The 14,813-nt window shown below is 38.6% G+C and overlaps 1 protein-coding gene across 5 annotated transcripts in view; it reads right to left on the bottom strand.

The window, feature by feature from the left end:
* The window catches only part of RABGAP1 (RAB GTPase activating protein 1), a 169,158-nt gene that overhangs the window by 121,791 nt on the left and 32,554 nt on the right, over window positions 1–14,813 (bottom strand). For 4 of the 5 annotated variants that reach the window (XM_061433454.1, XM_061433455.1, XM_061433453.1 and 1 more), the window contains one exon: window positions 173–407. The exons of the other annotated variant lie outside the window; for it this stretch is intronic. In XM_061433454.1, the coding sequence (XP_061289438.1) occupies window positions 173–407 (235 nt within the window). The remainder of the gene's footprint in view (window positions 1–172; window positions 408–14,813) is intronic. 5 annotated transcript variants of the gene reach the window in all.

Below are 14,813 nucleotides of genomic sequence, written 5' to 3'. Positions count from 1 at the left end.
CAGAATGGTACATGTATTTATTCCTCTCACATCCCCCTCAATCTCGTATTGGAAGCTTCTAGATAATATAGATACGATTTTTGCTTCCTCTGCATCAAACCTAGTACAAAATGGACACTCAAATATTAAAAACAATAACCTTCCGTTATGCAAGCAATGCAGCAATCCTAACCTCCTTGTCCAGGTTTCACTGGCAGGCTCATCTCTGGTTTCTGGAGCCCTACTAATGACACAGGGTTAATGGTGGATGAAGCTGAGAGTTGATTAGAAAGAGGCCCATCTCCTTCGCCATCCAGCTGTGACCTTTCCACAAGCTCCTTGTCCCCTGGCTGGTCGTCCATTGGAGGATCCATCAGCACATCTGCTAGCTCTTTTTGCAGCTGCTGTTCACTTCCATTCCCTATAATCTAAGGGTCACAAATACATGCAGTCAGCGAAGTGAGAGAAAGAGGCCAATACTGATTAAAATGGGTCCACATCTAGAGAAAATCATTAGCAATTCTTTTGATATATAGATATCTTCTGAATGTTTTAAAAAAATAAAGCAAGATCTGCAATAAATAAGAGCTGCAGCTGCTCTCTTAATTCATACAAATATTCATGAAAAAGTGTACAGTGAATTTGAGACTAATACCCAGAAATACATGTTATAATCTGTCAATTTTATTGAAAGTTTTCTACAGTATTCTAAAATCACAACAACTAAAATTTTTAAAATTTTACTTGTCTGTTAAGAAATAAAGCTTATTAAGAGGAGAAGCTTCTCTTATCCTTAAGGAAAAGGGAAAATGTGTTTGCTTCCAAAAATGACCAGTGCAAACATATATAGTAGGTAATAAACCATCACATGCACTTTACCATTGTTGCTATAAGGCAGTCTCTTAAGGGAGACTTCTCTGACATAAACAGTTCTTAAAGTTCTCAACACTTGAAATGAAGCTGGGGAGACGTAAGTAGAAAATGACCCGAAGAACAGAAGCACTCCATTTCAATGTCAAGGATTTTTCTAGAGTCATGATGGTTTATTACTGTTGCTCAACAAGGAAGTAAACAAGTAAAAGATCAAATGAAGACTACCCAATACTAAGGAAAACCACAAGTGACAAAACCCAGTATTATCATTAAATGCTTATTCAAGAAACACTAGAAAAATTAGCAGAGAATTAATGCAGGAAAAGGAAATCATGATGAAAAAAAGTACTGATTTAGGCAAGTTTCTAAAGACCAAAACCAGACAAAAATTTAAATGAGTGGGGCTATGAGATTGTTGAAGACAAAGAGGTCTTCACAGTAAAATTGAAGACACAAGTTAGGAAGCAAAATTCCAATAGCAGCAGTACTCTGGACTACCTACCAAGGATCCCAGTTCAAACATTTTTGTAACTCTATAAAGTCAAGCCCCTTTCGATGTAAACTATGATTGAGTCTTTATTGCTACCTTTTCCCAATATGTCAGCTATTCTTGCCTCAGAAAAAAGGACTGGAGAGGTATTCAGTCTCTGGCTGCAATTTAAGAGTCTGTTTTTAACTTCCTTCTATATTCAGAATTACTGCTATTGGAACTACAATTCAGTCAAATATTTTTAACTCTTTGCTATACCTAAAGGTCCGTCTAGTCAAGGCTATGGTTTTTCCAGTAGTCATGTATGGATGTGAGAGTTGGACTGTGAAGAAAGCTGAGCATCGACGAATTGATGCTTTTGAACTGTGGTGTCGGAGAATGCTCTTGAGAGTCCCTTGGACTGCAAGGAGATCCAACCAGTCCATTCTGAAGGAGATCAGCCCTGAGATTTCTTTGGAAGGAATGATACGAAAGCTGAAACTCCAGTACTTTGGCCATCTCACGCAAAGAGTTGACTCACTGGTAAAGACTCTGATGCTGGGAGGGATTAGGGGCAGGAGGAAAAGGGGGTGACAGAGGATGAGATGGCTGGATGGCATCACCGACTCGATGGACATGAGTTTGAGTGAACTCCGGGAGTTGGTGATGGACAGGGAGGCCTGGCGTGCTGTGATTCATGGGGTCTCAAAGAGTCGGACACGACTGAGCGACTGAACTGAACTGAAACCTGATTCTACACATCACAAGTGCAATCAAATTCTTTTATTCAGAAGTCTGCTTTCAGAAGTTTCTTAAAGCACATAAAAAACAATCTAGTACTTAGTTTCAATTAATCTATTTTTTTCAGAACTAGGTAAGATATCCTGTATCACATGCAATAAATAAACGATAGCCGAACTGAACCTAAACTATTTTCCAAGGGGAAGGAGAAATAAGTAGGATAGCTAGAGCGTCCTATAACTGATGAAGATATTAGACTCCATGTTTAAGCAATAGTAATTTTAACTGGGAAGGCTATAATTAAAGAGCAAGCTAAACTGAAGACATATTTCACATGCTATGAGGTACTGTTTTTTCTTTGATATATAGGATAAATAAACAAGTTTTCTTTTAGATAGGCTACCTCCATTGTAATATATTCACAAAACATACCACAAAAAGAAACATGTTTATGTGTTTGTCTTTCGTGTTTATACATGTTTATCTTGTATTCTTCCCTTATTTATAAAGTCGACAAACGTAAGAACTGGCTTCTATTTCCTTAACACTTCCTTAAAGATAGGAAAACTAATGCAGGACACAACAATGCTGATTTCTAAAAGCTGCTTAAAAGTAGCAACCTAACTTATGCTGTGAATAATTAGTTTCAATATAATACTCAACACTTACCATTTAGATCATTTGTGCACCTTCAATCCAATTTCAAACTTAACCATATGTGACATAATTTACTTAATAATATTTATCTCAATTAAGTCTTTTTTTTTTTTTTTTAAAGACAGTAAGTTAATCTGAATGTTTCCATATGGGAAACATTCAGCAATGCCTTTTAAGGTTCCCTAACTTTGGCACAATGGTGTGATCACTCACCTAGAGCCAGACATCTTAGAATGTGAAGTCAAGTGGGCCTTAGAAAGCATCACTACGAACAAAGCTAGTGGAGGTGATGGAATTCCAGTTGAGCTATTTCAAATCCTGAAAGATGATGCTGTGAAAGTGCTGCACTCAATATGCCAGCAAATTTGGAAAACTCAGCAGTGGCCACAGGACTGGAAAAGGTCAGTTTTCATTCCAATCCCAAAGAAGGGCAATGCCAAAGAATGCTCAAACTGCCGCACAATTGCATTGATCTCACATGCTAGTAAAGTAATGCTCAAAAGTCTCCAAGTCAGGCTTCAGCAATACGTGAACCATGAACTTCTAGATGTTCAAGCTGGTTTTAGAAAAGGCAGAGGAACCAGAGATCAAATTGCCAACATCCGCTGGATCATGGAAAGAGCAAAAGAGTTCCAGAAAAACATATATTTCTGCTTTATTGACTATGCCAAAGCCTTTGACTGGTGTGGATCACAATAAACTGTGGAAAATTCTGAAAGATATGGAAATACCAGACCACCTGACCTGCCTCTTGAGAAACCTATATGCAGGTCAGGAAGCAACAGTTAGAACTGGACGTGGAACAACAGACTGGTTCCAAATAGGAAAAGGAGTATGTCAAGGCTGTATATTGTTACCCTGCTTATTTAACTTATATGCAGAATACATCATGAGAAATGCTGGGCTAGAAGAAGCACAAGCTGGAATCAAGATTGCTGGGGAAAATATCAATAACCTCAGATATGCAGATGACACCACCCTTATGGCAGAAAGTGAAGAGGAACTAAAAAGCCTCTTGATGAAAGTAAGAGGAGAGTGAAAAAGTTGGCTTAAAGCTTAACATTCAGAAAACTAAGATCATGGCATCTGATCCCGTCACTTCATGAGAAATAGATGGGGAAACAGTGGAAACAGTGTCGAATTGACTTTTCTGGGCTCCAAAATCACTGCAGATGGTGACTGCAGCCATGAAATTAAAAGACGCTTACTCCTTGGAAGGAAAGTTATGACCAACCTAGATAGCATATTCAAAAGCAGAGACGTTACTTTGCCAACAAAGGTCTGTCTAGTCAAGGCTATGGTTTTTCCAGTGATCATGTATGGATTTGAGAGTTGGTACTGTGAAGAAAGCTGAATGCCGAAGAATTGATGCTTTTGAACTGTGGTGTTGGAGAAGACTCTTGAGAGTCCCTTGGACTGCAAGGAGATCCAACCAGTCCATCCTAAAGGAGACCAGTCCTGGGTGTTCACTGGAAGGAATGATGCTAAAGCTGAAACTCCAATACTTTGGCCACCTCATGCAAAGAGTTGACTCACTGGAAAAGACTCTGATGCTGCGAGGGATTGAGGGCAGGAGGAGAAGGGGACGATAGAGGATGAGATGGCTGGATGGCATCACCGAGTCAATGGACATGAGTTTGAGTGAACTCCAGGAGTTGGTGATGGACAGGGAGGCCTGGCATGCTGGGATTCATGGGGTCCCAAACAGTCAGACACGACTGAGCGACTAAAGTGAACTGGACTTTGGCACCTGAAGAACGTGGTAAAATACAATCTGTTGAGCCCTAGAAGAATACCTGGAGAAGGCAATGGCAACCCACTCTGGTACTCTTTCCTGGAAAATCCCATGGACCGAGGAGCCTGGTAGGCTGCAGTCCATGGGGTCGCGAAGAGTCGGACACAACTGAGTGACTTCACTTTCTCTTTTTACTTTCATGCACTGGAGAAGGGAATGGCAACCCACTCCAGTGTTCTTGCCTGGAGAATCCCAGGAACGGCGGAGCCTGGTGGGCTGCCATCTATGGGGTTGCACATAGTCAGACACGACTGAAGTGAGTTAGCAGAAGCAGCAGCAGCAAGGCTGGCACAGGACTGATAATTAGAATTTTTAAAGTTTCCAGGTGATGGTGATGTTGCTAGTCTGGGAACCAACCTTAGATTAATGGTTCATGACTGCACAATACAATTACCAGTATCACCAGGAAGCACGTTAATATTAAAATACTTGATCGTCCCTCTATTCACTTACCTCCTACCCTAGCAACTAAGTTAGTCTCAGAGATAAAGCCTTGACATATACATTTTAAAGAACCTTCACAGGTGATTTATGAAACAGTTGTCAGGCCAGATGAGGCCAGCAGGGTACAGTTTTGTTCACCCATCCTATAAATGAAGAGCTTAAACCAGCAACTGTTTATCTCTGACTTCCTGTTATAACAGAAAAATAAACTCATTTTCAGCAGGGCTTTCTGTTTCTTGGTGCCAACAGCATTCTTAACAGATACCATGATCATCTTCAAAATAAGTGTAGTTGCAGCTTAAGCAATCAAAATACTGGTATTATTGAAAGGACAGGTATACAGACCAACAAAACAGAACAGAACTCAAAAATAGACCTACACATACATGGCCAATTGTTTTCAACAAAGTTGGCTAGGTAACTCAAGAGAAAGGTAATAAAGTAAAACAAACGGTGCTGAAACAACTAACCTTACATCAAACAAATGCAAACATTACATGACATACAAAAATTAATGCAAAATGGATTGCAGATCTAAATGTAAATCAGAAAACTATAATGTTTACAGAAGAAAACACAAAGGACAAAGTCTTTGTGATCCTGGGCCACAAAGATTTCTTAGGACACAGAAAGCATGCATAAAAGAAAAAAAATGAAGTGTACTTTTGTGAATGCTTACAGCAGCATTATTCAGAATTGCCAAAAGCTGAGTACAAAGTAAATGTTTATCAAGTGATGAATGGATAACTTCCATATAGCTATACAACTGAATACCAGCTAGGACGGTAAAGCATCTACCTACAATGTGGGAGACCCAGGTTCAGATCCTGTGGAGAAGGAAATGGCACCCCACTGGAAAATCCCATGGACAGAGGAGCATGGTAGGCTACAGTCCATGGGGTGGCAAAGAGTCGGACACGACTGAGCGACTTCACTTTCACTTTCAGCAATAAAAAGGAATGAATTACTAATATTAAAACAACACGGATAACACAAAATACTCTAAATAAAAGAAACAGACAAAAAGTCTATATACTGTATGATTCAATTTACATGGCATTCTGGAAAAGGCAAAGCTAGAGATAAAAATCCAGAGAAGGCAATGGCACCCCACTCCAGTACTCCTGCCTGGAAAATCCCATGGACGGAGGAGCCTGGTAGGCTGCAGTCCATGGGGTCGCTATGAGTCAGATACGACTGAGCGACTTCACTTTCATGCATTGGAGAAGGAAATGGCAACCCACTCCAGTGTTCTTGCCTGGAGAATCCCAGGGATGGGGGAGCCTGGTGGGTTGCCGTCTATGGGGTCACACAGAGTCGGACACGACTGAAGTGACTTAGCAGCAGGAGCAGCAGCAGCAGAGACAGAAATCAGATTGACTGACAGAGGCTGGGTCTTTTTAGAGTAATGAAAATATTCTGTACCTTGATTATGGTAGTCATTACATAATAAAAGTTTACATTAATTAAACTTCATAGAATTGTATACCTAAAAGGGCCGTATTTTACTGTGTGTAAATTTTACCTCAATACTTTTTTTCCTCTTGGCTATGCCCTGCAGCATGTGGGGCCCTTAGTTCTCCAACCAGGGATCAAACCCACGCCCCCTGTTTTGGAAGCTCAGAGTATTAACCATTGGACTGCCAGGGAAGTCTAATTTCTCAACAGACTTGACTTGAACTTGAAAGAGGATAATGATAATAGGAGAGGCTATGCAATACGGAGGCAGAGGTTATATGATAAATCTCTGTTCCTTTTTCTTAATTTTGCTGTGAATCTAAAACTGCTCTTCAAAATAAAGGCTATTTTTTTAAAATCTGGAAAAAATGTGATTTCTATGAAAGATGAAACTTGAGAACACAACTGTTCCTTTTCCCTACAACAGCCCTCAAAAGGTGTTCATCCAGGATTCTGTTTTTGGCAATAACTTCATTTTACAGATTTTCCAATGCCATTTTATGCACTCCAACGATATATAAACAACCCCTAATATGCATCTACAATCCCTCACCCTCTACTGGACAGACACCTTCAGGCAGATACTCCAAACTTACTGTGTCAAAACTAATCCTCTTCTCTGTTTTTTTTTAATCAATGAATTGCACTACTATCCACCCACTCAGCAACCAAATGAAGGATTACAGTCATCCTTCATCCCTCTCACTCACACGCTACTCACAAATCCTACTGATCCTTGTTCAGTTGGGCATTTTCCTCCATGTCTCTGCATAGTTACCAGCATAGGAACCTCTTTGGATTTACATCAGCCTATTGGAAAGGTAGTGGTTTCCATGCCTTCTTTCTCCTCTCTGATCTATCATTCATTTGGCCAGTCAAGTTACAACTGCAAATTTTACTTCTCATCAAGCACTGCCTGATTTTTAACCTCTTCCAAGTTTCCTCAATGTCCTTAAGACAAAGCCCAATATCATTTCTATGTCCTATGAGTTTCTCACAACCCTAATTACCTTCTCATCTCTTAGCAGTCACATCAAGCCACTCAAATTCCCCAAGACACATCACAAAGTTTCTAACATTGAAGCTTTGCATAGATTGTTCCCTCTCCTGGAAAACCCTCTCGCTTGCCTTTCTACTCTTAAACACCAAGCTTAAATTTGTTTACCTCCTCTGGGAGACCTTAAGCCTCATACATGGGCTTTAATCATTCCCTTTTTAGGGCGTGCATTGCTACATATTTTAGAGAATATCTGCTTAGTGAACCCCTTTGGCCAGACTGGGCATTATTAGATAGCAGAGACTCTCTTAAATTATCTTTATATACCCAAAGCCTGGTGTAGTGACAGGTACAAAGTGTATCTACAATACATGTTTAATGAAATGAACTTTATAAATGCCAAAAATAAAAACCAAAGTATTATTTTATCTAATCTGGACGGTCTATAAATTTTGGTTTTTGTGACAGTTAAGCAAATTTGAATGATTTATTTTAGCTTTGTTAACTACTTAAAAACAAATATCATCATTTCCTATAATTATGAATGTCATTAAGGTTTTACATTTACTGTAAGAATACTGGGCAGGACCAAATACTAATAGCATGTTACAAAGGCCCATACAGTCAAAGCTATTTTTTCCAGTATTCATGTACAGTTGTGAGAGTTGGACCATAAAGAAGGTTGAGCACTGAACAATTGATACTTTCGAACTAAGGTGCTGGAGAAGATTCTTGAGTCCCTTAGACAGCAAGGACATCAAACCAGTCAATCCTAAGGAAATCAACCCTGAATATTATTGGAAGGACTGATGCTGAAGCTCCAATACTTTGGCCACCTGTTGTGAAGAGCTGACTCACTGGAAAAGACCCTGATGCTGGGAAAGACTGAGGGCAAAAGGAGAAGGGGACAACAGAGGATGAGATGGCTGGACGGCATCTGACTCAATGGACATGAGGTTTGAGCAAACTCTGGGAGACAGTGAAGGACAGGGAAGCCTGGCATGCTGCAGTTGATGGGATTGCAAAGAGCTGGACATAGCGACTGAATAACAACAACAAAACACAATTATCTGAAGTCCAAAAAACACTTCTAACTTAATTTAGCCCAAATATAAAAATAAGAAAGCAAAGCAGATATACATAGATAACTAACGGTCACGTACTGGTTTGTGTTCATCTCCATGTAATCTTTAAGTAGAGGAGGGGAGAGTTGTTTAAAACATTCCTGAATCGAGAGGAAAACAACATTTAAGCATAAAGTAGTCAAACACAGACATAGATGTTTGCAAGGACAGACTGCTCAGTGAATGATTTATTTATAATTCTACTTATATAGTACAGGAAAAAACTGGACCAAGAGTTGGCTTGTGGCGCAGCTCCAGGGGGCACCATTCACATTACAGTCTGTGTGAACAGTATCAGCCTGGGAGTGCACAGGGTATAGCCTATGCAGCTACACTCAGGAGTCCTACCTGGGCTCCACAGTAAGACAAATCTGAGATGGGGACATGCCTCTGACACTATCTCCAGTGGCTATGGGCAAATTAATCCCTGGGAGCCACAACTGCCCCATCTCTAAAATGAGAATGTTAATACCTATCTCACAAGACTGCTGTGGTTCAATGATATGATCTCTGGACACTCATTATATACATCAGAACCACTGAATCATGTGATTTTTATAGGGAATGTCTCATTTCTCACATCACGGTACCTGCCAACTAGTAAGCATCCAATAAGTATCTCCCTACTCAACTTTCAGCTATTTTTGAATAAACTCTGGTCCACCTACTGGAGGTGAGATTAAAAAAAAAAAAAAGCAAATAATAACTTTAATAATTCTTCCACTTTCTTTGGTCTGAAGGAAACTAAGAACACACCTACTATGTGCAAAAGAAGCATTAATGGAATAACATCTGTCATTTCTAAATAATATCAAATAAAGGTAGTAACTTAAGTGGCAGAATTGGCTACAAGTGTATTTCCTTGAGAGCAAAACTGCATTAGGGAACCTATGGACAAAATGTTCCAAAGGCAATATCCAGAGTCCTTTCCTGGTCTTAATTTTCTACTTCTAACTTAATAGTTCCTGTTTCCCTTCACTGCAACAGTATCAACCAGGCTCTACTCGCTTTGCCAGTTATACAAAGCTACTTTACACAGTGTGAGATGCTTTTCCAGTGGACATTTTATGTCTTCAATAAAGCATGCTTAGGAAATGAAAGTGTGCTGGAAAAATCCACAGAAAATCAGAAATTAAAGATAAATTCATGATGATCTACAGTTCCCACTACTTGTGTCATATTGCAGTGAAAAATACAAATGAAAACGGTTCAAACCAAGTAGTTTTGCTCAGCTTCAGGGTAACAGCTGAGCCATTTCAAAACAAGTATATAAATCTCAGGCTTGTCATAAAGCAAAGCACAAAAGAAGCAGAAGTCCAGTTTGGATACTGAAAAGTATAGTAACTCATCTCAAATCTGCTCATGATACATCCTTTCTGTGATCCTGGATGAATCACTAAATCACTTTGTGCCTCACTTATAAACTGCAGTTGTTCTGATTACTGATGTCTTTACTTTACTATATAAAGGAAGGATCAGAAAAACAAACTAATATAATCACTAGGAATTACTGACATTAATTTTAAAAAGGAAGGGAAAGAGAACCTTGTGCATTCATCTTTAAAAATCAACTGAAGAAGGACCCCAACTACTTAGTTTGTGCTAAATAATAGGATTAAGGCTAGGCTAGGCTTTACTTTTCATATGGTATGAATTTTCTACATCAAACATACATTGTTTCTATGATTAGAGAAAAAAAGTGACAAAAAGGCTACTTGCATTTGCATCTAGGAAGAAAAAGAAAAGCATGCACATTCAATTCTACTGCATACAGTGGCCCTAACTCCAAACTCTTCATGCTTCTTGATCTTTCCACATGCCACAGACTCTCTTCTTTGAGAAACTGCTAAACACTCTTTAAGGCTCTGCTGAATTGTTAACTACTCTATGAAAAACTTTTTCTTCTTCTTCAGGTAACAATTACGTTCTCATATAACTCTGCTTATGTCTATATTCTAGCACTTGATGAATTTTGTCATGGTGACATATTTACTTCCGTGTCTATCCAACCACCACTCTGATCCCCTTAATTAAACTGTGTGTTCATGGTTTAGTAACTTTGCTTGAATAAAAGATCTGCATTTCAGAGGACATGATCAACTGACTCTAAGACAATTTCAGAAACTGAGTCAGAAGATAAATTCAGGCAATACTAAGTAAGCAGTGACTTTTGTACCTGCTAACTAATAAAGTTTGGTAACTCTTTTCCAACCAGAATGCCAGCTGGATTTTTCAAGAAGAAAACTCTATGAACATTCAAAAGCTTAAAAAATTATCTAACTGAACTTTCTGCCTCAAAAGTACTAGCTCTTCAATGTACCCTCAAGCAAAATTTTAAAGTTTAAAAAAAAAAAAAAAAAGAGTATCTTTGGCTAAGAGGTAAAGGGTGCAGGATTCCTACACAAGACAAGGTAGAGAAATGCAACATTTTCTGAATTTATGGAAAATTCTCAGATTTTGATGTGAGCTGTCAGAAAATTTCATAAAGAAAAATACCTGTGTTTTTTTATGACTATACCATCACATACAGCTTTCCTTTAAAGGACTTATTCTCTTAAAGAAGTCTTCCCTGACTCCTCCCCCAAGCTAGAATAACTTTCTGCCTGCTTTGTTCTATAGCATCCTTCTGTTAACCTATACCATGGTACTGACCTAATTAAACTGATGTTGAAAATTAGATATGGCTACAAAATCTCACCTCCTTCATCAAAAACTACAGTCTAGTTCTCTAAACCCATGAAACGTGGGCTGGCCTTGTGACTTGCTTTTCTACCACAAAAGAATGTGGTAGAGGTGACACCATGTAACTTATAAGCTTCAGATTTAAGAGAGGCCTTACAGCTTTCACATCTGTTGGGAAGAAGCCTAAATTGAAAACCACATAGAAAGAGAGACCCAGTCAAGCCCAGCGCCCAGCCAACACACCAGCTGAATGAAGTCACATTAATCCAAATGTGCTGTGTTGTGCTTAGTCGCTCAGTCGTGTCCAACTTCTTTGTGACCCACAGACTGTAACCCACCAGACTCTTTTGTCCATGGGATTCTCCAGGCAAGAATACTGGAATGGGTTGCCATGCCCTCCTCCAGGGGATCTTCCCAACCCAGGGATCGAACCCAAGTCTCCCACATTGCAGGCGGATTCTTTACTATCTGGGCCACCAGGGAAGCCAAATAAGGCCAGCAAAACACCCAGTCAACCCACAAAATCATGAGAATAAATTGTTTTTCAAGCCACTGATTTTTGAGTTATTTGTTACAAAGACTAGTAGAAATGATCGGAACATTTTTAACCACTGTCATCTACCCTAAGCTGCAACCACCTTGAGGACATGAACTAGGTCCTATTCATCTTCTCATTCAGCCTTTTAAGACCTACTCTTCGGCTCTAATGTTCTGCAGTTTTACTGTTATCAGTTCAGTTCAGTCACTCAGTCGTGTCCGACTCTTTGCGACCCCATGGACTGCAGCACACCAGGCCTCCCTGACCATCACCCACTCCTGGAGTTTACCCAAACTCACGTCCATTGAGTTGGCGATGCCATCCAACCATCTCATCCTCTGTCGTCCCCTTCTCCTCCTGCCCTCAATCTTTCCCAGCATCAGGGTCTTTTCAAATAAATGAGTCAGCTCTTCGCATCAGGTGGCCAAACACTGTCATACTGGTTGGGATTCATTCTGATTTTCTAAGCTGAGAGTTTATATATCATCACTTTTGGAAAATATTCCACTGTTACGTTAATTTCCTTTCCCTCATTCTATTTTTGGTCACACTGCACAGTGTGCAGGATCTCAGTTTCCTAACCAGGAAAAGAACCTGTGACCCCTGCAATGGAAGTGCAGCCCTAACCACTGGACCACCAGGGAATTCCCCCTCCCTCATTCTTTTCTTAAGGAACACTTAGGTAGTTGCTGGTCCTTCGTATCCCAGTCTCCATATTTCTTAATTGCTTTTTCTTATTTTGCCATCTTTCAATTCTATTTTCTGTAATTTTCTCAGAATTTTGTGGGTAACGTATCTGTTGCACCTTTAATTTCACTGAGTCTAATTTTCATTTGTAGAAGTTCTATTTTTAGTTTGCTTGGAATATTAAAATCTTTTGTAATTTTGTCCTTTTCCAATGTTTCCAAAATTTTCTTTAAATGTTTAGTCATTTTAATCATGCCCACCTTAAGGTTACAGGTAATAATTCAAATGCCAGTTTTGGTTTGCTAACTCTTGCTTGTGATGAATTGTCCTTTGTAAATTCTGAATTGTGCACTATTCTTTATCATAGTTATCTGTGGGAATACTATGCAGCCTGGGTAGTAAGCAAGTCCCTCCACAGTTTTACAATTGATCCTGTCAGGTGCCCAAAAGGAATTCTTAACCTAGGAACATGAAGGTAGTGTAAATTCAAGCCCCAAATATACATGAAGGTTAGCCTATGGGTACAAATTCTCAACAAGACTCACCTCCAAATCAGTTAAGACATAGACGCTTCTGTGTCTTATTTTCTTCCTGTGACTGTAAGCAGTTAACTATATTTCAAGTAATATCCTTTTTAGGATGTATCTCCTGAGGGTGCTTTATAAAGGAAATCTCAGTTCCAAAACACATCTCTGTAAAATCCAAGGCTTTCATGTATTTTGGAGTTCCTTTATTGGGTATACATTGTCAGACCTTCCTGGTGGACTGACCCTTATAAGATTATAAAGTGTTCATCTCTAGTAACATTGTTTTAGAGTCTATATTGCCTAACATCACTGTAATCATTTCTTTGATTGCTGTTAACATCAACTTTTCCCATCTATTTAAATCTATCTGTATCTTTGAATCTAAGATGGTCTCCAGGATGTTTTATCCAATGCTGACAATTCCTCCTTTTTGATCATATTGCTAATCCATTCACATTTAATGTTATTATTGATATAACTAATAAGAGTTCAATTTAGGTGTGTTGCTTTACTTTTATCTGTCTCATATATTTTTTGTTCCTTTATTCTTTTACTGTTTTATTTAGACAATAACTTCCTAATGTAGCACTGACACTCCTTTAACATTATATATATACGCATATGTATGTGTAAACACACATACACACACACATGCATGCACACCACTGTAGCGGTGCACCTTTGGGTTCTTACTCTTCTTCCCCGTCTCATTGTCCCTCCCCCAGGCAATCACTGTCCCACTTTTTATTTTGAAGATTAGCTTTGCATTTTTTAAAATTATATATAAATGAAGTATATAGTTCGTGCTTCTATTTATGGAGGGGAGGATGTCTGTAATCTCTGACCAAATTCTCCTTTTCTTCCATCACCAATGCCCACCTCTGGGCAAAGCCATTTTACTCAGTTTCTACAGTTTGGCTTTTTTAGATTCCACACAAAAGTCATGGAATGTGGAATATGTTGTGTTTCCATATTTGTTTCTTTCATGATGTTTTCTGATTTCCCTTTTATTTTTTGAGTGGTTGCATGTATTTTCTGACCAACCCCTGGTTGGTTAGAAGTATGTTGTTTAATTTCCACATATTTGTAGATTTTCAAGTTTTCCCCATTTTGTTGATTTTTAATTGTATACCACTGTAGTCAGAAAAGATAACTGGTATGATTTCAGTCTTGTTAATCTTGCTAAGGTATGTTTTGCGACCTAACATATACTTGTTTTGAAATGGTGCTTTTCTTTCCATTTGCATGGAATAACTTTTCATCTCTTTACATGATACATGGATAAGTCTATGTGTGTCCTTAAAGCTGAAATGAGTCTCTTATAGGTAGCATACAGTGTGGTCTTTTTCTTGTTTTTAATACATTCTGATATTGTCACTTGATTGGAGAATTTAATTCATTTGCATTTAAAATAACTACTGATAGATAAGAACTTACTAATATTATGTTATTGTTTTCTGGCTGTTTTATAGGTCCCTTATTCCTTTCTTCTTCTCGTTATCTTCCCTTGTGAATTCATGATTTTCTATAGTGGTATACTTTCTAGAGTGGTATCCTTTCTTTTAATCTTTTTTGTGTTTATTGTGGGTTATTAATTTGTAATTACCATGAGACTTACATATAACATTTTACAGGATATAAAATTATATTTTACATTGGCAACAACCTAACTTCAATCCCATACAAAGCTCTACCTTTTACTTCCCCAAACATTGGTTTTGATGGCACAATTTAAATTTCTACATTATGTATTCATTGTAGCTAAGCTATTTTTAATACCTTTGTCCTTTAACTTTTAATCTAGATTTACTTAATCAACACCCCACATTACAGTATTAAGAC

The sequence above is a fragment of the Bos javanicus genome, chromosome 11, assembly GCF_032452875.1.
Source record: "Bos javanicus breed banteng chromosome 11, ARS-OSU_banteng_1.0, whole genome shotgun sequence".
In the NCBI taxonomy this organism is placed as follows: domain Eukaryota; kingdom Metazoa; phylum Chordata; class Mammalia; order Artiodactyla; family Bovidae; genus Bos; species Bos javanicus.
The sequence above is the reverse complement of the archived record's forward strand: the minus strand, read 5'-3'. Positions and strand labels throughout refer to the sequence as shown.